This window comes from Thamnophis sirtalis, unplaced genomic scaffold, assembly GCF_051295495.1.
Source record: "Thamnophis sirtalis isolate CommonGarterSnake01/CBP01778 unplaced genomic scaffold, rThaSir2_p1.2 scaffold_10, whole genome shotgun sequence".
NCBI lineage: Eukaryota > Metazoa > Chordata > Lepidosauria > Squamata > Natricidae > Thamnophis > Thamnophis sirtalis.
Genome location: NW_028261390.1, coordinates 64,309,987 through 64,335,453, shown reverse-complemented (window position 1 = coordinate 64,335,453; position 25,467 = coordinate 64,309,987). Strand labels below are relative to the sequence as shown.

The 25,467-nt window shown below is 41.1% G+C and overlaps 1 protein-coding gene across 3 annotated transcripts in view; it reads left to right on the top strand.

The window, feature by feature from the left end:
* The window catches only part of SLAIN2 (SLAIN family member 2), a 44,724-nt gene extending 27,678 nt beyond the window's left edge, over nt 1-17,046 (top strand). The window contains exons 6-9 of one of the 3 annotated variants that reach the window (XM_087724773.1): nt 3,291-3,428; nt 8,536-8,613; nt 13,815-14,103; nt 16,322-17,046. In XM_087724773.1, the coding sequence (XP_087580899.1) occupies nt 3,291-3,428; nt 8,536-8,613; nt 13,815-14,103; nt 16,322-16,388 (572 nt within the window). In that variant the 3' untranslated portion in view covers nt 16,389-17,046. The remainder of the gene's footprint in view (nt 1-3,290; nt 3,429-8,535; nt 8,614-13,814; nt 14,104-16,321) is intronic. The other 2 variants (XM_087724774.1, XM_087724775.1) reach the window with 2 other exon arrangements.
* The last annotated feature ends 8,421 nt before the right edge of the window (nt 17,047-25,467 follow it).

Genomic DNA, 25,467 nt, shown 5'->3' with positions numbered 1-25,467 from the left:
TCACATGCCTACAAGTGGAAAATGCCAGACTGGGAAATACTCTATTCTATGTTTTGTTGATGCTTGCTCATCCCCTGGTGCTGAACTCTGCTGTTCTCCTCACCTGTGGCTGTGTGCCACTAACTCTTAATTAGGATTTAATCTCAATGGAAAAACTATACGGGTGGGTAGAAACGGGAGCCATAAGCTAGATAGGCACTTGGAAAGGTGAGTAACAGCAATGATGGCACTCGGCTGGAATGGCAAGTGGCAGCACACCTGTTCCGCAAAGCATGTGACCAGGACCACTTTTGTATACAGTATTTGATTGGTTCTTGATAATCTCGCTGTAGCAAAAGTAACGCTGTGGCTGAAAACCTAAACTGTCCTTCCTTTTAAATTATGTTGGCACACCTCATGTTTCCCTGCATGCATGCACACCCTTGCGCCATGAGCGAGCAGTTGGTTGAAAGGAAAGGAGACTTCCTATTAGAAGTAGGTGGAAAAATTCCTAAAGGGATCAGGAAAATTAGCCTGAGTAACTTGCCTATTAACAAATTAAAAATATAATTGTTACCGCATCTCTTAGCTAGATTGAGGAATTATCTCATAAGCCATCTATTTTCCTCTGTACCGATTAGGGAGCTGGTAGCTACTATAAGATTGATTTGCACAATAGACAAAGTCAAAATGGCAATAAATTATAGCTGCTCATAGTGACTCTATATTTCTGTAATTAAGTTCCAGTCTCTTTATTATCTTAGACTGCTAATCACAGACAAGCCATAATTGTGGGGGGAGTAATCCGATTATTCCCTATAGTAATTACTACTGGATGGGATTGAGGGATAGATACACAGCAGTATGAAAGTATGTGCAGTATTTGTATATCAGACTAAAATAATGATTCTTGGCATAGTTCATGAGCAGGCGGCGCTAAACTTTATTTGAATAGCTCTGTTCATCTTTATCTCCCCTATTTGCATTATTTTTCATCCTTTGATCTTTTGCTTTTGCTTCTCTTGCATTGATCTTAAAATGGGATACACCAACAAACAACAAGAAATATTCTCTAACTCAAAATGACAATAATAAAGTAGATTATATGTTGTGATCAGTGAAATATATTTTAAATATATTTTTACTTAAAACCATGCATTCTGTGGGTCAAGGAAACGCAGCATAGTTAATTTCATTTAAGAAATTATTTGCGCTGTTTCCTAGTCTGGATGCTGATTTGGTGACAGCTGAGAAAGTTAAGTTCACATGATTTATAGTATTACTCAGCCAAAGAGCTCAGGTTTCTATATTCTACAAATAAATTTAGGATTGCATTGGCCTATTACTTCTAGTGGCGCACTACTTCTAATGCATATCCAAATTGTTATATATCTCAGTTTACAGTTCAATCTGGTTTCCAACAGTTTTTCAGACAAAATGCCAATTGTCATTTCATGCAGGCAGCTGGCTCATAAATCTTTTTAGAAATTCCCAAATCTGCTTTAAATCACAATGTCTTTGCAATTATTACACTTGAGAGTGTTTCCTTTTCAAAGAAATAACAGGCGAAAATAATATACAGAGAACACCATTTGATTTTTATCACTAAAGAATGAAAAATTAAGATGATGCAGATTTGTTGGTTATATATTACATCAGCCGTCCCCAATCTTTGCGGCTTGGAAGCCTGGCAGGGGGGTAGTGGCAGCCATGCGAGTAGTGGGCCGGCACACACAGCCCTGCGCACAGAACTCGACTTGCACAAATTGAGCTGTGTACACACTGGCCTGCCGCTCACACAAGTTAAACTGTATGTGCACTGGCCCACCGCTTGTGTGGCCAACTTGCAAGTTGGCTATGGCCCAATAGTGAGTTGTGGTTGGGGATTCCCCTGTATTACATCATAGCAGAATAAACCAAGTCCACAACACAATGCATTTCATATATATTTTTTCAATTTTAAAATTATATTTAATCTATTGGACTATTATATAGTTACAATGGATATCTCTGTTAATTTTCTTTTCCTATTAAGGCTCAATATTGCCGAGCAAGCATAACTTTTAGTTAATAAAGCTGATTTCCCCCCAAATCTGTAGGGATGATCATTCTATATGTAAACAATTACTGCTAGGATGATGGAGAAGAAATTTTGACTACAGGCCCATATTTGTTTAAAGCTCTATTAATCTCCATCACTGTAGGATTTCTGAAAAAAAGCTAGTCTAAATTATTTCCCATTCTTTCTTCTTAAAATTATAGCATTGGTTTTCAAAATAAATTGGGATGGTACAATGGTGTCACCTAGTAAAAGCTGTTCCATCAGAAAACACATTGTGAATTTCTGAATCCTCCTCTGTATTCTGTAAATACAGTATTAAATAAAATCAAGTCTGATCATCCACAACAGATTTGAGGCAATTATGGGAGCGTGAGGAAATTATTGTGAAGCCCCAAAAACTCACTAAATCTTTCTTTTTATCCAGTTGTATATTGCTGGCTTGTTTCTTATTTATTTTGGTATCACAATTCTGACTCAGAACTACTTCTACATACCATATTTTTTGGAGTATAAGACAGACCTTTTTCCCTCAAAAAAGAGGGTGAAAATTTGGGTGCATCTTATACCCTGAATACAGCATTTTGGGCCTCTTGAAACCCTGCCCCCTTTGCAAAAATGGCCGTACATAGCCTTTAGGAGGCTTTCAGGGTGCTTCTGGGGCCTGGGGAGGGCAAAAAAATGGGCCAGTTTTTGCTCGTTTTTGCCCTTCAGCCCCCAGGAACACTCTATAAGCCTCCTAAAGGCCATGCATGCCATTTTTTTGACAAAAAATGGGCCCATTTTTGTGAAAAATGGGCCATTTTGGGGAGATCTGCAAAGTACAAAAACTTTTTTTTAAATTTGCCTCTTCAAAATCTTGGCGTCTTATACTCTGAAAAATACAGTGACTTTATGCAGACACTGGAATTTTAAATTGACAAATAGGTTGCCCTCTGTTGGATATGCATTCACATTTTGAGAGAATGGATCAATACACCAGACTCTTCTTTCTAAAGTAACGAATATCAATTAATTTTTGCTCCGTCTGAGAGCTCAGACTTTTCTAAAATGTAGTATTTTAGATAAAATATGTATTTTTTAATGCTTTAATTGATAATGTATTGCTTGTCAGCCAAAATATATGCTCTGAAGATTTGTGCCTGGTTTTTCCCCCCTGCCTCAGGGCCTCTGTACTCCAGGGTTGCTCTGGGTGGTAGAAGAGTGCAGTCTTCTGCATTAGATGGTATGTTGTTATCTTTCTTTAATACAGAGAAACTAAGGCGTAGCCTTCCAAACCTCTCCAGGACATCTAACATCCATGTTGAGTCTGTGAAAAACAGTAGAAGTGACTCAAACTTTCAAGTGCCAAACGGAGGAATACCTCGTATTCAGCCTCAGTCCACAGCCAGTAAGTATCTTTACGGTGATGCTGTAAACGCAGCTTCTGAAAGAAGGCTGAATATTGTAGCTGTGAGTTTACAGTTTCATGGTAAAGGGATTAGATGCTTCACGCGACTAACGCTAACCTAGCCAGATCTAATGTGTGTTGAATGAATGAAATTATTTTTCTATACCACCATTGAATATATATATATATATATATATATATATATATATATATATATATATATATATATATATATATATATATATATATATATATATATATATATATATATATATATATATATAATATATAATATATAATATATAATATATAATATATAATATATAATATATATATATATATACCCTGTCTTATTTTCGGGGAAACACAGTGTGTATATATATATATATATATTGTCCCAAGTTGCTTTTTTTAATATTGATATGTATTCCTTTCTAGGTTTACACACAGAACTTTAGCGATTCTTTAAGCATGCAATATCATCAGCAAATAATGCCCATATTTAATTTATTATCACACACGCATCCTATAGCTACAGGCTTCCTTGCAATTTGCAAGCTGTGATATCTTCCATATAATACCAAACATATTGAAAAGCAATTTCCTTTTTGCAGTTATGCCTCAATACTATGTTTTTGGGAACAGTAAGATAAAGACAGCACAATCTTCTATGTGTGGATTCTCCTAAACAGATTAAAAGTGCAGTCATTCTCATTTCATACTTTAGACTGGGTTCCTAAAATGTTTACCCAAATGAAGGCAAAGTTTAATGTTGCTGAGTTCACAAACATCTTTGTGATCTCTGCCAGATCTTTATGTGCTGAGCTCTAAGAAACACATTTTTCTGCAGTTAGAAACTGTCTTACCGCTGTCCCTGATCAGCAAACTCAAACTGAACATATGCATGATTTCCATGCTCAGTGCATGGATTTCTGCAGAGGTGTGCAGATGTTTGGGGCAGGAATGACTCGCTTTTTCTTGCCTCCAGTGCTTTTATGCTTACATCCAGCATCTACATCCCTGCAAAGAGATTAAAAGTAGCACAAAATGCTGAACACGATAATGTGATTAATTACGTAGCCATCGTTTGAGCATGCTAATTTGCTTTGCATCCATTTTGCTAAGGCGTGTTCCCCTGGGCTACTTGGAGGATACATTATAAAAATAAGGCTTTTGACTTCTCATAGAATGTTATTAATTGCCTTGTATATTAGGCTATGCGTCTAGAAGGGCCAGGTAAACACAGACATAGCTCTAATATATGGATATAAAATGCATTCTGTATGTATTGTAGAACTGTTTTTTTCAAATTTGGAAGGGAGATGGAAACCTATCAGGCATGACCTTTGGAAGCTAAGGGTTAAATTACACTTGGTAGAAAACATTGAAGCTTAACATAGCATATATTGTTGCTTAACTGTTCAGTAATAGCTGTTCATTCAGAATCAGGTCCATAGCACTTGTAGGGAGAAAGGATATTAATATCTTGCCTAGTCACTGCTAACATGTTTTCTTGTGGGTTCATATGATCTTTAATTTGGAAGAACACGTTTCCATCCGTCATCCCAATTGCCAAATCAATTTGCAGCTAAACAAAGATGATATTGTACAGTATGTGTCTAACATTTTATGTGGTTTATCCCTACTGTATTCTTAAGTTTGATGCTAAGTTTGATATTTAGAAATCTTGCTATTATATGCTTTTCGGTGTTTGTAATTTACCTTTCCATGTTTTCCTTGGATTTTCTTTTACAAAGCACTGTCACATTATAGTGGCCTTTCCACTTCAAACTGCTGTTCTGCATGGGCTTAACTTGACAAGGTTACTTTGATTTAAAACTATTACCTTTCTCATTCCACAAGTAAGCTTTCAGAAACTGCATGCCTATTATGTTAGTATCGAAAAACACATTGGAAATATATACATTGTATCCAAACTGGTATAAATGTCAGTATATACTGTATCATTAATATACCTATATCTCAATGTCAGAGCATTGACAGATTTTGATACTTATGTTGAAAAAAATGTGTTTATTTTTATACCAAGTTCTTGAGCTGACAACTCTGTTAGTGCGTAGCAATAAGCTGTAGTTTATTTCAGTCATGGTTTGTTGAGCAATCAGGTTAGTTTTCCCATCCTATAGTTGCTTCTTTGCTCAGTGTTGGCTTAATCCTGCCATCACTTTTGTGCAAAATATATCCTAAAACTTTTGCTGACATTCCTGAATTAGCATAGACCCAATACTACTTACAGTAATACCTTGGTACTCGACGGCTTTGAAACTCATCAAATATAGTACTCAGTGCATTTTGATGTGAACATTGTGTCCCGATACTCATCGTTTGTTTTGGTACTCAATGCATAAGTTGAACTTTTCGTTGTTGGCTGCCTTGTGGCTCATTTTATTATTCCTTTATGGTAGAAATTTGTTTGGTACTCATCATTTTTGATACTCATCACACTTTCCAGAACCGGTTAACAATGAGTACTAGGGTACCATTGTACTTAACATTATTCAGTTGCAGAAAGCAACAGGGGATTCTAATCATTTTTGGCCATTTAGTGGTACACGGTAGAACAGACATCTTCTTTTCTTAAACATGAACATGTTAGCCCTCATCTAGTTCTTTCCTGACAGGAACATAATTCAAAGTCTTCCCTCAGTGGAGTGCTATGAATTTATTTGCATAATCAAAAGCAAAGAGTTAATACTTAACTCACACTGGCTTTGGTAGAAATTTACCTAACATCACTTTCATCTTCAGCAAAATAGGAAAAAAAAACCCGTTTCCAGTTGTTCCCTAGAATTCTCTTCCCAAAAAGATCATTTTGGCTTACTCATTTTGGTTTCTTAGACAATTTTTGTTTTGCAGGTTAATATCCAGTATATTTTTACACAAACCTTGTCCACAAAAGCTATACTTTGTTATGGGCTCCCAGCTTCCGAAGATGTTTTTTGCTCCATAACCGACAATTGTTCATCAATCCATATATTTTTTGATTCGTGAGAAACTTTGATTCATTAGCAAACAAACGCAGTATTTTGTTACAGCAGAAAATAAATGGTAGAGGAAAAAGCTGTGCATAATGAGAGATTTCTTGGAAATAATGTTTTTGGGGATAGATACAAATAATTGGGAGAAATGATTCCAAGTGAACTTTCCTCCCATGTTTTTAGTATAATATATTTGATATCAGCTGACATTTTCAGGCTATATATTTGAATATGGGAGTAAGAGAGTGGTGTGGTGGCTCAAAGGTGGAACTCTTGCCTCACAATCAGGTGGCTCTGAGTTCGATTCTAGATAGAGAGCGCAAAGAGAAAATATCTGCTGTGAGCTCGGCGTAGGTGTCAGGGAGGGCATCCGGCCAGTAAAATCTCAGCTCCAGTTAGTTGCCCTGAGTCCACCCCAATGTAAGGGATTACAGAGTACAGAGTCATTAAAAGAAAAAAAAATGAATAAGTAAGGTCTTCATCTTCAAGTGGCACAACAAAGAACTTCAATCTCAATTTTAACCACCTAAATATAATCTTTTATTATTATTAAATTTTCTTCCAAGAATTGCTGTTACACTAGACTGCTAAATTTGGCAACAGAGGCGAATTATTTGAGAAAAGGCAGACAAATAAATCAGGCGGCCACTGAAAGAATGTGGATCTGAAAAAGCAAAAAAACAAAAAACACCAAAACAAAATTATCAGTGTTAAGAGAGTATTATGGGTTTAAATGTAATGATATTTCACAGTTAATGCAAACTAGGATTTTTTAAAAAAAAATTAGATGAGGGTTGATCTACTGAAAATAAAGCATAAACTATATTTAGATTAGAATCAGAATCCAACTTCAATTCATCTAGACAAATCATGAGTTAAAATTTTACTAGCATTAGGATCTCTTAAATCTAGTTGAAATACTTATTGTGCTTTCCCTCTTAACTGAATATTGTGTATGTCAAAATAGCTATTCTATGCTGTTTTATATTTTTCTGGAATGGGAAGCCAGAAGGGAAAAAAATCTCTCTTGTTTAGGGGCGAGCAGAGGACATAACATTGTTTCAGTGAATAATTTTAAAGATATACAGGTGAAACTCGAAAAATTAGAATATCGTGCAAAAGTTCATTTATTTCAGTAATGCAACTTAAAAGGTGAAACTAATATATGAGATAGACTCATTACATGCAAAGCAAAATAGTGATTTGTCATAATTGTGATGATTATGGCTTACAGCTCATGAAAACCCCAAATCCACAATCTCAGAAAATTAGAATATTACATGCAATCAATAAAACAAGGATTGTACTTAGAACAATATCGGGCCTCTGAAAAGTATAAGCATAAGTATAAACATGCTCAGTACTTGGTTTGGGCCCCTTTTGCAGCAATGAGGTGTTATGGAAGACCAGGATGCTTCAATAACGCCCTTCAACTCTTCTGCATTGTTCGGTCTCATGTCTCTCATCTTTCTCTTGGCAATGCCCCATAGATTCTCTATGGGGTTCAGGTCAGGCGAGTTTGCTGACCAATCAAGCACAGTAATCCCATGGTCATTGAACCAGGTTTTGGTGCTTTTGGCAGGGTGGGCAGGTGCCAAGTCCTGCTGGAAAATGAAGTCAGCATCCCCATAACTGCTCTGAAGAGCTGTCTGATGTGAAACTTTATAAACCTTGGGAGTTAAATGAGACAGTTGCCTTCTTTAAATTTAACCTTGCACTGATATGGCTTTGCATGATTGGCTGGTGGTTTGTTTTCACTTCTAGGTGTGCAGGTATTTATTATTAATATTATTTTGGCCTGCAAAAAATTCTTTGGCTGCTAAAACACATAATGCATTTTATTCTACACGTTTTCTGACAGTTCTTACTGCGGTGAGCATCACTTCTTTAAAATAAAACACTTCACTGCTACTGCTGCTACTATCACTGGAGCCATAACAGCTTTGGAAAGCTATTTTGCCATTATTATTTTTTTGGTTCCTTTGTTTTCTAACGTTTTGATTAGGTGAAAATTACAGTCTTAGAATCTTAAGTGAAACTTTTTGAATGTAGTTCAAAGTTCTTGCCGCCTTTGTTTAGACAGAGATAACACGTCTTTGTTTCAACAGCTCTGCAAAAGCAGAAAAATTTGCCCCGAGTTGCCTTCAAAACCAAACAACTACTTCATACTCCAGCTGCCAAAGGAGGTAATTAGCTTACAGGCGCTTAACTGCACTCCAGCTAAAGTCAGAAAGATGTTTCTTTTTGTGTTCAACTTTGCAGTTGATGTTATTCACCAGGAGATATTAATCTTCAGTGCTCACACTTGCTCCTCTGTAAGAAACCCACTGGATTTTGAACTGTACATTTTGGACACAAGCTGTTAGCAGATACTGAATATTTGAAGCTTGGTACAAGATTCAGCCCAGCCAGAGCTGTCAGAAAAGGATTAACTCTTGTTGAGGAGATTGTACAAATCAACTTCCTTCTTGCTTACTAAGAAGAAACTCCCATTAGTTATACTAATTGAATTTGGTTGTCTTTGCCTTAAGTCAACTCCGCATCCTTGAGTGGAGTTCTGAGGCTGTTTGATTGTCATCCTTTCGAGACAGAATCTATCATTGCTTCTATGTTTGGCACTTAGGGCCATTCAGTCATCTTCGGAGGCTGCTTTAAGACAGCGGGATAAAAATTCTTATCGCTTGGGTATCTTCTCGGAAATCAACAGCTTTTTTATTTTTGAGTGTTTGTTTTGTCTTGTTCAAGCTTCAGACACCTTCACTGTGTTGTATTTAAGCAACACTGTACCAATTAATATTATTCAAGTTTGATATCTCTGAAATTCATGGTAGGGTGAAGGAAAGATACTTTTTAAAACTCATTATTCTCAACAAGACTAATTTACTTTTGGTTTTCTTACGCTGTGCTTTTAAAGAAGTCATGGGACAGCTATTTAAAGTAGTTTTGTATTTTTCTGCTAAACCAAAAGAATAGCTATGGAACTTATTATTATTAGGATAATATATGGAGTCTTTAAGAAAGCTAAACTTAATCACAGTATTTTAGAAAAAGCCTTGGCATTTTTTTAAAAAAAAGCTTATCCACATTATTGGAAAGCTGAGGATACCAAACATTGACTGACTTCAGAAATTTTAAGTAGTGACGATTGTTCCAGGGTTTATGCAGATCTCACAATACAAAAAACACCCAAATAATATTTACTAAAAGCTTTAAAGGTAAAAGATTCCCCTCGTACATATGTGCTAGTCATTCCTGACTCTAGGGGGTGGTGCTCATCTCTGTTTCAAAGCCGAAGAGCCAGCGCTGTCCGAAGATGTCTCTATGGTCATGCGGCCGGCATGACTAAACACTGCAGGCGCACGGAACACTGTTACCTTCCCACCAAAGGTGGTTCCTATTTTTCTACTTACATTTTTACATGTTTTTGAGCTGCTAGGTTGGCAGAAGCTGGGACAAGTAACCAGAGCTCACTCCGTTACGTGGCACTAGGGATTCGAACCACCGAACTGCCAACCTTTCTGATTCACATGCTCAGCATCTTAGCCACTGCGTCCTTACTAAAAGCTTTAGAAACCTGGTAGGTAGCTTTTGATGAGCAGCAGAAATCATGCAGTATAACAATCATCTATATTGGATAACTTTAGTGTTCTGCTTCACACATATAAAACCAATAGCATGATTATTGCAACAATCCCAGCTACCTAAAACCTCAAAACCATATCACATTAAATGTAGTTATTTTAGAATAACTTTTGCTTAGATTGAGATTCAGTTCCTTTCTCTAGTTTATAAATGACTTCAGGCGTCAAATTTAAAATGTAAACAGTTATCTGGGGTTTTGATTCGGGGAAAAAGATAAACATCCTTAATCTTTTGGCTTAAGGTTCTGCCACAGACTCCTAGGTAAATTACATATCTATACTTTTCTAGACATGCATTAAGTAATCTATTAGATCAAGAATTTGCAGTAGTTCATAATTAATATCTTTGATTTTGCACCCTATAGTAGAAGATCAGTTTCATTTCCTCAGTATACTGTATAGTTCCATCTGTATTTTCATGCAAGAAGTTAGAATTTGGCACTCATAAAATTAGCCTATTGCCTGCTGAAAACTGGATATGTGTTGCATGCCCGTAAAGGTAAAGGTTCCCCTCGCACATATGTGCTAGTCACTCCCGACTCTAGGGGGCGGTGCTCATCTCTGTTTCAAAGCCAAAGAGCCAGCGCTGTCCGAAGACATCTCTGTGGTCATGTGCCAGCATGACTAAATACCAAAGGCGCACGGAACGCTGTTACCTTCCCACCAAAAGTGGTTTCTATTTTTCTACTTGCATTTTTACTTGATTTCGAACTGCTAAGTTGGCAGAAGCTGGGACAAGTAACGGGAGCTCACTCTGTTATACAGCACTAGGGATTCGAACCGCCGAACTGCCGACCCTTCTGATTGACAAGCTCAGCATCTTAGCCACTGAGCCATCATGTCCCTCTCTGCATGCCCATATTTACATGTATATACAACATTTTTGCCTATTGGGTTGGTGTCGCTCAAGATTTCTACGTTGGTTATTTCTTGACTAGAGGGATTCATTTTTTGAGGCACTGTCTGCCTTGAGAGGATTCTAATTAGAGTGACACCATTAAAGGGATAACATCTAATTTGTGTGCTGAATTATTGCTTTTGGTGTTGAAAGTGGGTAGTGTGACAGTGCAGTTACAAATGAACATCTCTGAACTAAAGATTTAGTTGAGAATGAAACAAAGACCGACAGTCCATTAATACTTGCATCAGACTGCAAATGATTTAGACCTAAGACAAAGAAACCCTTTTCTGAGTTATGCTCTTTCTCTCGTGAAGGCCTTTTTTTTTGTTACTGCAAAATCACCATCTGTGGGCAGTTGTGTTTTGCCTGCAAATGAAAATTTTTTGTAAAGTCAGCTTGGGATGCCTTGTTCATAGGATATCTTAGAGCAGGGCTCTCAAACTTCCGGCCCACGGGCCGGATGCGTCACACGCTGGCCACACCCCTACCCGGTTTAGCGAAGGGGGGGTGGAAGTCCAAATACGCCACATAACGCCGCCGTGATCGACGTGAGTTTAATACCCCTGTTTTAGAGCATTTAAAGAGAAAGTGATATGTTTTCTTAACGGCTCTTAGAATATTAAAACAAAAAGGGGCTTTCATCCTTGAATTTACTATTGTGTTTTTCAGAAAGATTTCCCTACACTATGCTGGAATTGCGTTTATTTATTTATGAGCTTTCAGGATCTGTAGTTATATTTAATGCTTCTCAAATATCCCTCTATCGTTATTTGAGCCGAGGTGGTGCAGTGGTTAAATGCAGCACTGCAGGCTACTTCAGCTGACTGCAGTTCAGTAGTTCAGCTGTTCAAATCCCACCAGGCTCAAGGTTGACTCAGCCTTCCATCCTTCCGAGGTGGGTAAAATGAGGACCCGGATTGTTGTTGGGGGCAATATGCTGACTCTGTAAACTGCTTAGAGAGGGCTGAAAGCCCTATGAAGCGGTATATAAGTCTATTGCTATTTAGCAGTTTTTGTAATTCGTTGTTGATCTTTTCAAACTGAGTTTGTGTGTCCCAGTCTCCCCCCCCCCCCCCCCCGGCAACCCATTGTCTGCTCCTCAAAATGTCTTCACAATGCCACCTTGGTAATTCCCCTAGAAATATTCTTGACAGAAAAATCCTTTCGTATTTGAATAGAATCATTGCACCACATAAATGCATGAAGGATCAGAAGAAAAAGATTATAACAATCTGTAACATGTCACTCAACTGTTAAGTATCAAATCTAGCCATTTTCTTGAAATGTGATTCTTCCTGAATCTCTTAAACGTAAAGTGGCCTTCACTGTTTGTATGATTACGGACTTTAACATTTCTATTGGGATACTTTATCATCACCTATGTTCATCCTTTGAGCTATAGTATATATGGTCCTTGGCCCATACGTACACATTACACACTCTTTCAATGTACTTTACCTTGCAAATTCATAGTTTGAATACGAGCCTCGTTTAATTGAAGTCCATACTTGATAAATTTCAATCCAGTGCATGCACACACAATTTAAAGTATTGTAACATAATAATTAATGCTGTTTTTGCTGTATATTGTACACCTGGTCTTAGTTTGCCGAATATATTACCCTCATTTTCTGATCTCATGGAAAGATAGCAATTAAAATAAATTTAAATTTGAGGACTCCTAAACTTCCTTTTTCAGTAAGGAATGACCAAAACTTAGACATACTTAATGCGCGTCATCCATGAAAACTAAACAATTAGAATGAATTAGCTACACGGTTACTTCTCATTGCAGCTGTTTTTATTTCAACTGCTTCTCATTGAGTCGCTCACCTTTTCTGGTAGAATATCGAAAGTCGTTTAAACTTGACCTCTTTGCTTCTCTCAAAATACGCCCCTCAGAGAGGGTTCGCAATTTGGGAGTCCTCCTGGACCCACAGCTGACTTTAGAACACCATCTGTCGGCTGTGACCAGGGGGACCTTTGCCCAGGTCCGCCTGGTGCACCAATTGCGACCCTACCTGGATCGTGAGGCCCTTCAGGCAGTCACTCACGCCCTTGTGACCTCAAGACTGGATTATTGTAATGCGCTCTACATGGGGCTGCCCTTGAAGAGTGTTCGAAGACTCCAATTAGTCCAGAATGCAGCCGCGCGAGGGATTGTGGGTGCACCAAGGTGCACCCACGTTACACCTATCCTCCGCGAGCTGCACTGGCTACCTATTAGTCTCCGAATCAGCTTCAAGCTGCTGGTCGCTACCTATAAAGCCCTACATGGCATCGGACCTGGGTACCTGAGAGACCGCCTCCTGCCGATTACCTCTCTCAGACCAATTAGATCGCACAGGTTAGGTCTCCTCCGGGTTCCATCTGCCAGCCAATGTCGGCTGGCGACTCCCCGGGGGAGAGCCTTCTCTGTTGCAGCTCCGGCCCTCTGGAACGAGCTCCCTGTTGAGATCCGGACCCTTGCTACCCTCCCGGCCTTCCGCAAAGCCACCAAGTCCTGGCTGTTCCAGCAGGCTGGGGGGTGGGGTGGGGGGCTGAGAAGCATTTACCTTCACGGAAATTGTGAATGTTGGTTTTGTTTTTAATATGTTGTCTTTGTCTCGTTTTCCCCCTTTCCCTTGTCTTTTGTGAGCCGCCCGGAGTCCTCCGGGAGTGGGCGGCATACAAGACAAATAAATAAATAAATAAATAAAAACATTCCGAAATATTGGCTAGTGTGAAATAATACGTGTATTGGCTGCTGTTCTACTACATCGCTGAGGCTCTTAGGCCTGGTTGTAAGCGGCGGCCATTTTACTGCTCTGAAGGTGACTGTTTTTTTCTTTTGGTGCTATTCCAGTTCCGTCTCCCAGTAAATTCCGGTCTCCAGCAGCGCCCTCACCTCTGGCTCTGAGACAGCCCGTAAAAGCATTTAATACCCATGGACCTACTTCTGTTCCCGAAGCCACACAGCTGCCTTTAGCGGCTCCCGGTTCCGCCTCTGGAAGTCCAGCCAGCAACATCAACAGTGCTACGCTTACCAGACCTGCAGGAACCCCAGGGTTAAGGAGTGGCTTGCCAAGACCTAGTGCCCCCTCCAGCGGGGGCATCCCAGTGCCTCGCAGCAAACTCACACAGCCCGTTCGCAGGTGAGTCCGCCGCTTTCACTTCCTACATGGCGAAAGCCATCATTCGGGAGAAACACTTGTGTCTTGGGTAGCGTTATTTTACACAGCCAGAATGCTTTGTCTCTTATGTGTTTATTCTGAAAATGAGACACTTTTTATCAGAAATAATGTCTTCTCAGTGGTGTATTTCTGGTACTTCTAAGAAACGGGTTGTCAGGCCTCCAGTCATATTCCTTTTAGGATAATTGGCCTGCTACACACTTATTTTATACTATGCTGTTTCATTAGTGGGGAATTGGGAGGGAGAATAGTAAGGAGTAGAATGCTGTTGTCAAAATAAAACATTCCTTTCTAGAAGCCCAAGGTCATTCTTTGTCTCTGCACCTCTGCACCTGACCGGAAGTGGGTGGGTGGAGATGCCAGTGTGGCAATGGAAGATTGGACCATGTGATGGACTTGTGGGTGTGGGGCAAGTTTGTGAACATTCAACTGGGTGGAAAACCCAGGAAGCTTTCAGATTCGGGTTTACCACAGATGTGCCAACATGTCTCTCTTAATAAATTGGAAGTTTGAGGAAAGTTTTGCCTTGGACTCTGATTTAATGTTGGATGATTTTTGGAATGCTGACATTAACCCGAATCCACTTCCGGTCAGGTGACATGGGTAATAGAGAGGAATGTTATTTTGTATGTCATCTGGGGGGGAGGGGGGACTTAAATCTACATGTGCACATTTTGACTTAAATCTATACTTGAAGTTTTTCTTTCTTACTCTATTGTATCATTGTCTTTCTAATTTTGAAGTTCTTTCTGGAATTCCTACATAGATTCTTGACTGCAAAGACATTTTCTGGCTCATGACAATCTTACACTGCATACTACAAGTAATCCTTGCTTAATGACCAGTCCTTAATGGCTTTTCAAAGTTACAGCGGACCTCCCAAAAGCCAGTTCAGCACCCTCTCAGTTGTCTGGCCTTACAACCGGTTGCAGAGACACTGCAATCCCCCCCCTACACACTATACCGGAAGTGGTATATAAGTCTAACTGCTATTGCTAAATCCGGACAACCACTAGATGTCAGCCAAGAGATGTGACAATTCTACCTCTTTACTGCCACTCTGTGTTCAATAGATAAATCAATCAATGTCTGTTCAGAAGAAAACAAACGTGGACACACTCGCCACCAAACCCTTCTCACTTACATCTAAATCGGGGGTGGGATTCAGTCGGTTTGGACCAGTTTGGGCGAACCGGATGCTGATTTTACATCTGGTTCGCTGAACCGGTAGTTGCAAGGACTGGCTGGCCCCTCCCAGGAATCTCCACGCGGCCCGTTTTGGATGCCAGGTAAGCGCAGGGCCTACACGGAGGCTCTTGGGAGGGTGAAAAACGGGCCTTCCAGAAATCCGGAAACGGCCCCATTTCCAGCCTCTGGAGCCCGGGAGAGGCCGTTTCCACCCTCCCGGAGGCTCAAAGAAAACCTCCAGAGCCTGGGGAGGGCGAAAACGCTCCACGCCTGCCATGGTGCAGAGAACGGGTTGCTAAAATCTTTGAATCCCAACCCTGATCTAAAAACTCTTCTGTAGAAAATTTGCACTTGGGAGCAGCTGCACTGGGTCTGCACAGCTTTTGCTCTTTTGCTGCCATCTAGTGGTTCCTTTAGGGAAAAGAAGTGGGTGGAATGGAATTCCTGAGCCTAACAGGCACAAGTCCAGCCACATTCTGTATGGTGATAGGTAGCGGCTTACCCCACCATTTGCTGGCCTTATTGTGTTGCTTGGAGGAATTACAAAGAATGGCACAACTTGCACCTTAAGGGCAGACTGTGGGGATAGTATGGCAAAGCAGCTGTGCGTTTGAGAGCTCCAGATGTGCACAAAAGTCAACCCTGAAATGAAGCACAGAGCTCATCTCAAAACGGCAAAATTTAAATACCTGCTGAATTTAAAGAGTAATACAAAAATTATTATACAATAAAGAGCATAAGGCAGATGTACGGAAACATTTTCATGTGCCAGACTACTGGAATAATGAGGGGATCGAAAGGAGGAATAAGAAAAGGCATTGTGAAATATTATTAAACTTTGTTGGCATGAGGAGATAAACAGTACAGAATCTTTGATGGTTTCCATTTTCGTTCTTTACATCAAAAGAAAGAAAGAAAATAGGCAAATGGGCTACAATGAACCAGAATATCTGGAGAAACTTCCTGATGAATCTCATTTTCTCTGTTTCAGATCTTTGCCAGCTCCCAAATCCTACAGCAGCGCAAAAGACGAGAGCTGGAAGGACGGCTGTTACTGAACATCAGAGCTTTTTTAACTCAGCGCGCCCGCCTTCACCAGGCTAAGCCACAGATCCACATGCAGACTGATGGAAAATACTTTGGGAGGGAGGGATTGAAACTCTCCAGATCTCTCTGTCCTTAATTAGCACAAGCTGGCAGAGATTATAAAACAGCACTTTAATGACATTAACATCAGATACTTGGTGATCCACTCAAATCATTTTTACGTGAATCACGTCTCATTTCTGGAAGGTCTGCTTCCCTGCTTCCTAAAATTGTTACCAAGGCTCTCACACGGCTACAAACAGCCCACACGGATACAATCAGGGCAGATATCTTAATATGCCAAAGATACATCCATTTTTTTGAAAAAGCAACACGTAAAAAAATGTTAAGCAAAAAAAAAACAACCAATAATAATAATCCTTGAAAAGATCACAACATTACTTGATTTTTAAAAGAGCAAGGCTTTCTTTAACACGTAGAAGAGAGACATTATGTGTCGATCAAAGCAAAAAAATTGGATTGTAAAAATGCTACTGGGCTTAGGTGAGATTGTGTTAGACAATTGTGGAAGAGATGTGTGGAGAAACCGAGCCACGGCACACACAACCTTGTCTCTGGAGTCTTGCTGTGGGAGCGGTAGGAGAGTCCGTACCATTTGTCTTTTTTTTTTTTTAAACAAACCTAGGCCTCTGAGCCTTGATACGCATAGGTTGCATTATTATTTTTTTATGTTGACTTGTCATATCAGGTTTTGTATAATACTACGATTGCCAAAAGGGCTCGTTTTCAGTTGTACAATCCCGTAACTAGCTGTTCCTGGCTCAGGAAAATAGCCTTTTTTTTTTCTTTTCTTTTCTACCCCCCAGTGATATTTTTCAAACATACGAGTCCTTTTTTTAGAGCAAGCTTCCTGGAAAGGGGAAAGGAAGAGAACGGATGGAGAACTATTGCCACGTGCTTAACACCTGGAGTGCAACTGAACAGGCCTGTAGTTAACATGGAGGGGAAAAACAACTATGCAGCTCTTGCCCAGATGTTCCTAAGGAAATTGGTTGTTCGGCTGATACCAAATGCTTTATTCATTCACGGTATGAGGGAGTCTTTCTTTCTTTCTTTTTTTTAAACGATCAGCTTCCTAGAGGTGTGTTTAATTGTAAATACTTCCACTGAGGTTATTGCCCCTATTAATATTTTAACTATGTATTTTTTGCCTTATATTTGTATTTTGCATTGTTGGTAACAAGTTTGAGAAAAGAAAAGAAAAAACTCTGCCACGTATGTTTACAAAGTGGTTTTGTTCCTCTTAACAGTTGTCGGCTTCTTCACTCTTTTGCCAGTCCTTGTTGTCAGGGTAGAAAACTATTAGTACCCAAAGCCCCATCTCTTGCAGTTTTTCCCCTTTCAGTTGTTTTTTATGTTGGGAGTGGAAGACGGAAGGGAAGCTACTTTGCCAGGAAGAAATTCAGAGTAAGTCAGTTGCAAGAATTGTTTTTCTTTGTAAGGAAAGGAAAAGCAGAATGACATTTCCTTTTGCTGTCTAAAATACGGAGCTTAAAAGAAAGAAGGTTTTAGCTAGGATAACCATTTTGGTAAGGACTGAACCTCATCCGAACCCATCCTGTTTGCAGCTTGAAAACCTCGTGTCATGCCTGCCTCTTAAAACGCGTGCTTTTGAATTTTACAAAAAAAAAAGAGTATTAGAGATTCCAGTCTTTGATTACTTAGGTAGCCTTCCTAGATAAGTGGATTAAAAGCCATGCAATTTTTACTTGAATTGGAAATGTGACCAAGGCAGGATAGGAGTAGACATCTGTTCCAGCACTCAGGCAATTTTCCTTTTTTTTTTTTTTAAATTTAAAGGAAGGCCCTTCTGTGGTCTTGGGTAAAGGATGGGAGTCTGGGATCTTTAGATGCTGGGGTTTGAAGGCGCCATATAGACCAACGATGGCGAACCTTTTTTGGCTCGCGTGCCATAAGTGGGGGGAGTGCAGGGGGGTCGTGTGCGGCACGCCCGCACATGACCTCCCCCCATTTTTGCATGCTTTTTCTCACCTTCTCCAGGCTCCAGAGGCGTTATAGGAGCCTGGGAGGGTGAAAACAGCCCCCTCCGCCTCCCCCCTGCCCCCCCCCCCGGAGGCTTCAGGGACCTTCAGGAGGCTTCCCTGAAGCCTTCGGAGCGCTCAAAACAACCCTTGGAGCAAACAGGAAGTCCATTCCTGAACTTCCGGTTTGCCCGTAGGGGCGGGTTTTTTTGCGTTCCAGAGGCTTCAGGGAAGCTCCTGAAGCCTCCAGGAGGGGCGGGGGAGGCTGTTTTCGCCCTCCCCAGGCTCCTATAAAGCCTCTGGAGCCTGGGGAGGGCAAAAAAATGGCTTTAAAAAAGGGTGAACTGACAGGGCAGCGCCTCGCGTGCCCTGACAAATGGCTCCGCGTGCCCCCCTGTGACTCGCGTGCCATCGGTTCGCCATCCCGGATATAGACCTTTCAGACATAACATTGTCATCTGCAAGCAAGACATGGGCCTGGAGGAGACATTGCAAAGTCCATTCTCTTCTCATGCCGCTTTACATAGTGGGATTACTTGCACTTCTGTGAGTCACAAGCACAGTGTGGGAAGTGATTTTCCTTTAACTAGGGAATGTTACTATGAACACATCCTAATTTACAGTCAAGTCAGGGCAAAAAGAATTAAACTGGGGTGGTGGTCTTAAATCAGGGTAGCCAATAATTGTAGGAAGAGAAGCTAACAGAGCTGTTAGTTGCACTGTTAGCCCAGCCTATTTAACGCGCCGAACAGAAAACACAAGATATCTAAAATATTTTTTAGGTAACTTTTACCTAGCCTAATTTTTAAAATGGGGCTCTAGCGAAGCGGATATTGCAGTCTTTGTAAGTGGGAACCTTCTCATTTCTACTTTTACTAGGGGGGAAAAAAATATTTAACTGAATATTTTCTTCAAGCATCCAGATGTTGCCTTTTTAACCAAGCTGCATCACCTTGATTTATACGTGTGTTTTTATGACGCCCGTCCTTGCATTACTTCGATAATGCACCAAGTTTTAAGGGCGTCATCACCCACCCCCATCCCTGCTGCCACATTGCAATAAACATCCAGCAAATTTAGATTCCTGAAAAAGGTGTAGTTAGAAGAGAGACTTTCACATTGTCAGTTTATTTGATTGCCATGACATCCTATGACTTTCTGTGTTTTAGAGGTTTGGGTATATTGAAGTGTGGAAACATGACTATGATAAACTAGTGCCTATGATTTACTTAATTTATGTTTGACAATAGTTGTTAAGGGTTTTATGAATGGGGGGGGGGATTGTGTCAACAGCTCAGAATTGTTGTATGTATGTAGGCAGAAAACAAAGGAGTTCAGCTTCTAAAATTATTTAATTTTTCCTCAGTGTTTGAATGTTTTTTGTAAATGTTAATAATAAAAAGTGTAAAAAGGAAGAATATAGGTATTCTTAAAACATTTCTTTGACTCCTTTTTGAAATAAAATATATATAAAATGAAATATTTGTTGTTTCTTTAAGTATATTAAATACTTCATTAACTTTTTTTTAGTGTAAGTAGGTCAACGTAGCATATTTTCCATCGATTTTAAAAAAAATCCCAACCCTATATTTTGTTAGTTTTTTTGATTTACCAATTTCCACATTTATTCCTCTGCAGATCCATAATGACAACAGCAGAGGGAGCCATTGCTTTTCAACCAGAGTAGGATTCTGGCAACAGTCTACCCTGAGAAAGATTTTGTTAAATCTGCTTCTTTATTTTCTTTTAAGTTGCAGGTGTGTGAGTTTCTGTCTGTCTGTCTATCTGTCTGTCTGTCTGTCTGTCTGTCTGTCTCTCTCTCTCTCTCTCTCTCTCTCTCTCTCTCTCTCTCTCTCTCTCTCTCTCTCTCTGTTTGTGTGTGTGTGTGTGTGTTTTAAATTATCAAAATAAAGTGATTGTTGTAAATGTTGCACCTGTGTTGGATCCCTGTTCTGCAAGCATTATTTTAATGGGCAAATTAATAAGGAAGGAGTGTGGTGCAGGTGGCATTGCTAAGGCCTTCTTCCTCTGAAGCTAAAGCAAGCTAAAGGAGTCATCAGGGCCGTCAATTCAACAAACGTTTCACTGGAGTGCGAGCAAAACCTTACAAGACCGTGCAATGCTTTCCCCTAGTATTGAATAAAATCCTATTTTATTCCTAAAGTCCTAGAGGAGATCAACCCTGGATGTTCTTTAGAAGGCCAGGTCCTGAAGAGGAAACTCAAAGACTTTAGCGGTTTAGCCACCAAATGAGAAGGAAGGACTCCCTGGAGAAGAGCCTCATGCTGGGAACGGTGGAGGGCAAAAGAAGAAGGGGACGACAGAGAATGAAGTGGCTGGATGGAGTCACCAAAGCAGCAGGCGTGAGCTTAAATGGACTGCAGGGGATGGTAGAGGACAGGAAGGCCTGGAGGAACGATGCCCATGGGATCACGATGGGTCGGACACCACTTCACAACTAACAACAAATTGAATAAAATAATAAAAGAAATACTTATCTGGGCTTGTCATGATTCTCAGAACAAAGAGGTGTTGAATTTGCATGCAAACTGAAGTAAGTTAGCACCCATCCCTCTCCTAGAAGAATGAAATATTCTAAGAAATATTAAAAAGGTGGAATATTATATTTTCCCTAAAGGAGAAACATGTTTTTAAAGCCTCAGAGCCTCAGCTTTCTTCCCCAAGTAGAAACGAAGGGGCCAACTTTTAGAAATGCAGATGTGGTACTCCATTCAAGACAGGATTAATTAAAACCCCAAGGAAGCCAGCATCTAGGATTAATTACATTCGTTAAACACGATTAAAAGACCTAACTTCTTGCCGGCCTTCGCAAGACAAACTAATTAAACATATAACAAAACAGACAAAACAAGCCTCTTAATTACAAAATGCTGTAGAACGAACTGTATAAGAATCCGTGTGCTCATCAAACCGTGTGGTCGGCTACCCAGAATCACACGTCCTTGGTGGTTCTGCTTCACCATTAAACCATCTTTCCAAGCAAACACCTCCATGTTTCCAGTGTCTTTCTCCCCACTTGGAACTGAACGCAGATGGATATATTTCTTCCAACAGAACTGTTTTATCTGGAGCATTATTCTGGCCAGCGAAGGGGGGATGCTGAAGTGTTTGCTCAACGTACACATCTCATCCAGTGGTGGGTTCCAGATCCTGTTGCAACCGGTACGGTGCAACGAGGCCATGCGCCCACCACATGCACGTGCACAGTGCGCGCATGCATACTTACCACCCGCGACACTCCACAACGCTCCAGCTGCTCGGTGCAGCATCACGCAGGTCCTGTACACTCCGTGCACATGCATGGAACCTGATCGGCTCAAATACCGGTAAGGAGGACAGGCAGGCAGGTGGGCCCTCCAGAGCACCATACCAGAATGGTACCTGATGCTCCCAGCAGGCACCGGTACGCCTGTAGCGGGGTGTACTAGCCGTATCCCACAACTGCAACAGTTAAAACAGAGTTTCTACCGGTTTGCACTGGCTCGGGCAAACCAGTAGTGGTAATTTGGCCTAGATCGCAGAACTGGTAGCAACCCTGGCTGGCCACGCCCCTGAACCGGTTCCCCGGTCACCGCTGCTGCTGCTGGCATGTTTTTCAGTAGTTTTTCATGTTCTTCACGCCTGCGCAGAACAATTTATAGTGAACTGTGCACTGGTGCGTGAGGGAAGCAAACCGGTAGCAATGCCAGTAGGAACCCATCCCTGAGTTAAAATATATGACGGTTAGAACGGCAGATCCAGGTCACATAAATGGATATGAGAAACATCCTCCACAGAAGCTCCCAATACAGTTGCTCACACTGTGTTCTCATTTGCTGATTAACGGCCCTATTAAAGAGGGTGAAATTCAGGAATGTTTAGTACTGTTGCTGATGGAATTGAGATTTATTGGAATTCTTAAATGTAGCGTCACCATAAATATTGCTCAGGAACCTTTACTCATTCAATTTCAGTGACTAACCTGAAGGAGCGAGGCCTCCGTTATATGAATACGTTATTGGCCAAAGGCAATTAGGCAACGGGGAATTTATCTCTGGTGCAGCACTGTGGGAATTGGGTGTTCAGGGGGGGAAAAGTCTAATTGTTTTGGCATGCAATGGCCTGCACCTGTGTTCCCAGGGGCCAAGGTGGCGCAGTGGTTAGAGTGCAGCACTGCAGGCTACTTCAGCTGACTGTTAGCTGCAGTTCGGCGGTTCAAATCTCACCAGCTCAGGGTTGACTCAGCCTTCCATCCTTCCGAGGTGGGTAAAATGAGGACCCAAATTGTTGGGGGCGATATGCTGACTCTGTAAACCGCTTAGAGAGGGCTGAAAGCCCTATGAAGCGGTATATAAGTCTACTGCTATTGCTATTGCTATAGTTGAAACATTTAACAGTTTCTTATATTAGAAAAGATTTTTTAAAAGTCTGTCTCAATTATTGTTTCCTCTTGATGTTTGCGGGAAAGAAAGCAGACTGACCTTCTTCCACATTTATACAATATCTCTCTGTTGGCGAACCTATAACATACGTGCCAAAGGTGACCAGCAGAGCCCTCTCTGCTGGCTTGTGCGCCGTTACCCCAGGTCAGATGTCTGTGGAGTTTCTTTCGTGAGCTTCTGTTTCCCTGCAAATGACAAAACAGAAGCTTATCTCTTGCTGTACTACCAGTGTTGGGCTGCCCCGTCTCCTGCCGGCCAGCTGGTCTTCGCATCTCTGGTGCGCATACGTGCATGTCAATGCACATGTCTGTGCATGTCGTGGGATTCAAGAAAATTTACTACCGGTTCTGTGGACGTGGCTTGGTGGGCGTGGCAGGGGAAGTTTACTGCAAAATCCCCATTTCCTCCCGATCAGCTGGGACTCAGGAGTCAGAGAATAGATGGGGGGCGGGGCCAGCCAGAGGTGGTATTCACCCGTTCTCCGAGCTACTCAAGATTTCCGCTACCGGTTCTCCAGAACTGGTCAGAACCTGCTGAACACCACCTCTGGTATGTATGCTTACGCACATGCACACGTCTGCACATGTCCATGCATCCACGCATGCACAGCTTTTAGTTTGCGCATGCACGCGCCCACAATTTGGGCACTCGGTGTCTAAAAGGTTCGTCATCATTGCAGTACCTAAATCTCCCCAGATGAACCAGTGTGGTCAATTACCTTAGAGAAAATTGCAAAAAAACAGCGTTAGAGAACAAGAAGAGAAAAAAATAAGAGTCCGAGAAGAATGGTATCTTGCTGCCACAGAAGTGGTGTCCTTCGGTTACCTGCTGAGTCAGCAAACGCATGATTCCTAAATTAAAATTAATTAATGAACCTCTGACTGTATTGACCTGCTGGGTTATTTCCCCCCAGATCGGAGCATTTCAATGCTGCTTTTAAGACGGGGGTGGAGAGGACTGCAGAAATCAAAGCAGCTTGGGCTAGAGAAAAGGGCATTGAAGAGGCTACATAAGATCATTCTTTTCACTGTCACTTGTCTGCTTTTTATGTTCTCTGTCTGGATTGCAGACTTAGAGTGACAGAGACAAGTCTTCGTCACTTCACCCTCCATATTCTCGTATACAAAAGCATGGAAATGGCTGTAAAGTATTATTTATACCAAACGTGTCATACAGAGAAGTAATAATAATTCTGCAATACAGTATTGTTGGAAGCTTGCATTGCGGTGTAGGAAGTTAAAACCCATCCCCTCTACTAGAAAATGAGATATTTTAGGAAATATTAAAAGGGCAGAATATTTCCTTTAAAAGGGGTGCAGAAACTCAGCTCCCTCCGCCACCTTTGTCAATGGAGCATTAAGGCCTTAGCCAGTCTATTCTACATAACAAAGATCTACCCCCTTCAGGCAGACCCATCTAGCAAAGATAAATTCACCACAAGGCACCTGGGAAGTTTACATCAGCCAGTAAGGCAAACAAGCTTGGGTCTCAGGACAGCCTGCAAAGTTAGCTAAGACCCCCCGCCCTCTGGGAGTCTGACAACCAATCAGAATGCATTTCTTACACAGGAACGGGAAGCTCTGGGGTGGGGCCCAACAGAGGGCATAAAACCAGGGCACCTCCTCCCTTTTCTGTTCGGGACCTCAAGCCATGTGATCCTGTCCACCATTAAAACCATCTTTCCAAGCAGCCTCCATGTCTCCAGTGTCTTTTTCCCCACTTGGAGCTGAACCCAGAAGGACATTTCTTCCAACAATGCATTAAACATTAGAGAAACAGAAACCTGAGTTTGTTCCAAAATAAAATGATCAGAATGCGAAAATGTGTTCGGCTTGAGTCTATGCAACATGTTGCTAAACCATAGCTACTTTGAACCAGAATTGATTGACCGTGATAGCTGGCTTCTTATATAATGCAAAACAATCAATCATAGATTAGAAATCGTGATTGCAAGTTTCACACAGCAACCTAGTTAAAAGTCAAAGAAAACCATGTTGTAGTTGTAGGAAGTTAAAACCTATCCCTCTCCTAGAAAAATGAAGTATCCTGGGAAATATTGAAAAGGCAGAATATTATATTTCCCTGGATGTGAAAAGGGAGAAACATGTTTTAAAGACAGAGTAGCTCCCTGCAGCTTCCTGCCCCCCCCCCCGCTGTCAATGGGCTGTTAAGATGCCCAAACCAGTCCCTTTACATAATAAAGAGTTCTCCCCTTCAGCTCCAGGGTGACGGGATTAAGGCATGATTAGCCTTTACCCACTCATCACATGGCATCTGAGAACTCAACCAAACCTGGATTCAAAACGCAGCCTGGAGAGTTGCCCCTTGCATGGCCCCACGGGAGTCTGACAACCAATCAGAATACATTTCTTACACAGGAACAGGAAACAGAGAGGTGGGGCTGAACAGATCATAAAAAGCCCAACAAGCCCCTCCCTTGGCCCTACTCTTCTCTCCACCCAACATTGAAGCATGTGATCACCTTTTCTGTTCAGGACTCAAGCCATGTGGTCCTGTCCACCATTAAAACCATCTTTCCAAGCAGCCTCCATGTCTCCAGTGTCTTTTCCCCCACTTGGAGCCAAACCCAGAAGGACATTTCTTCC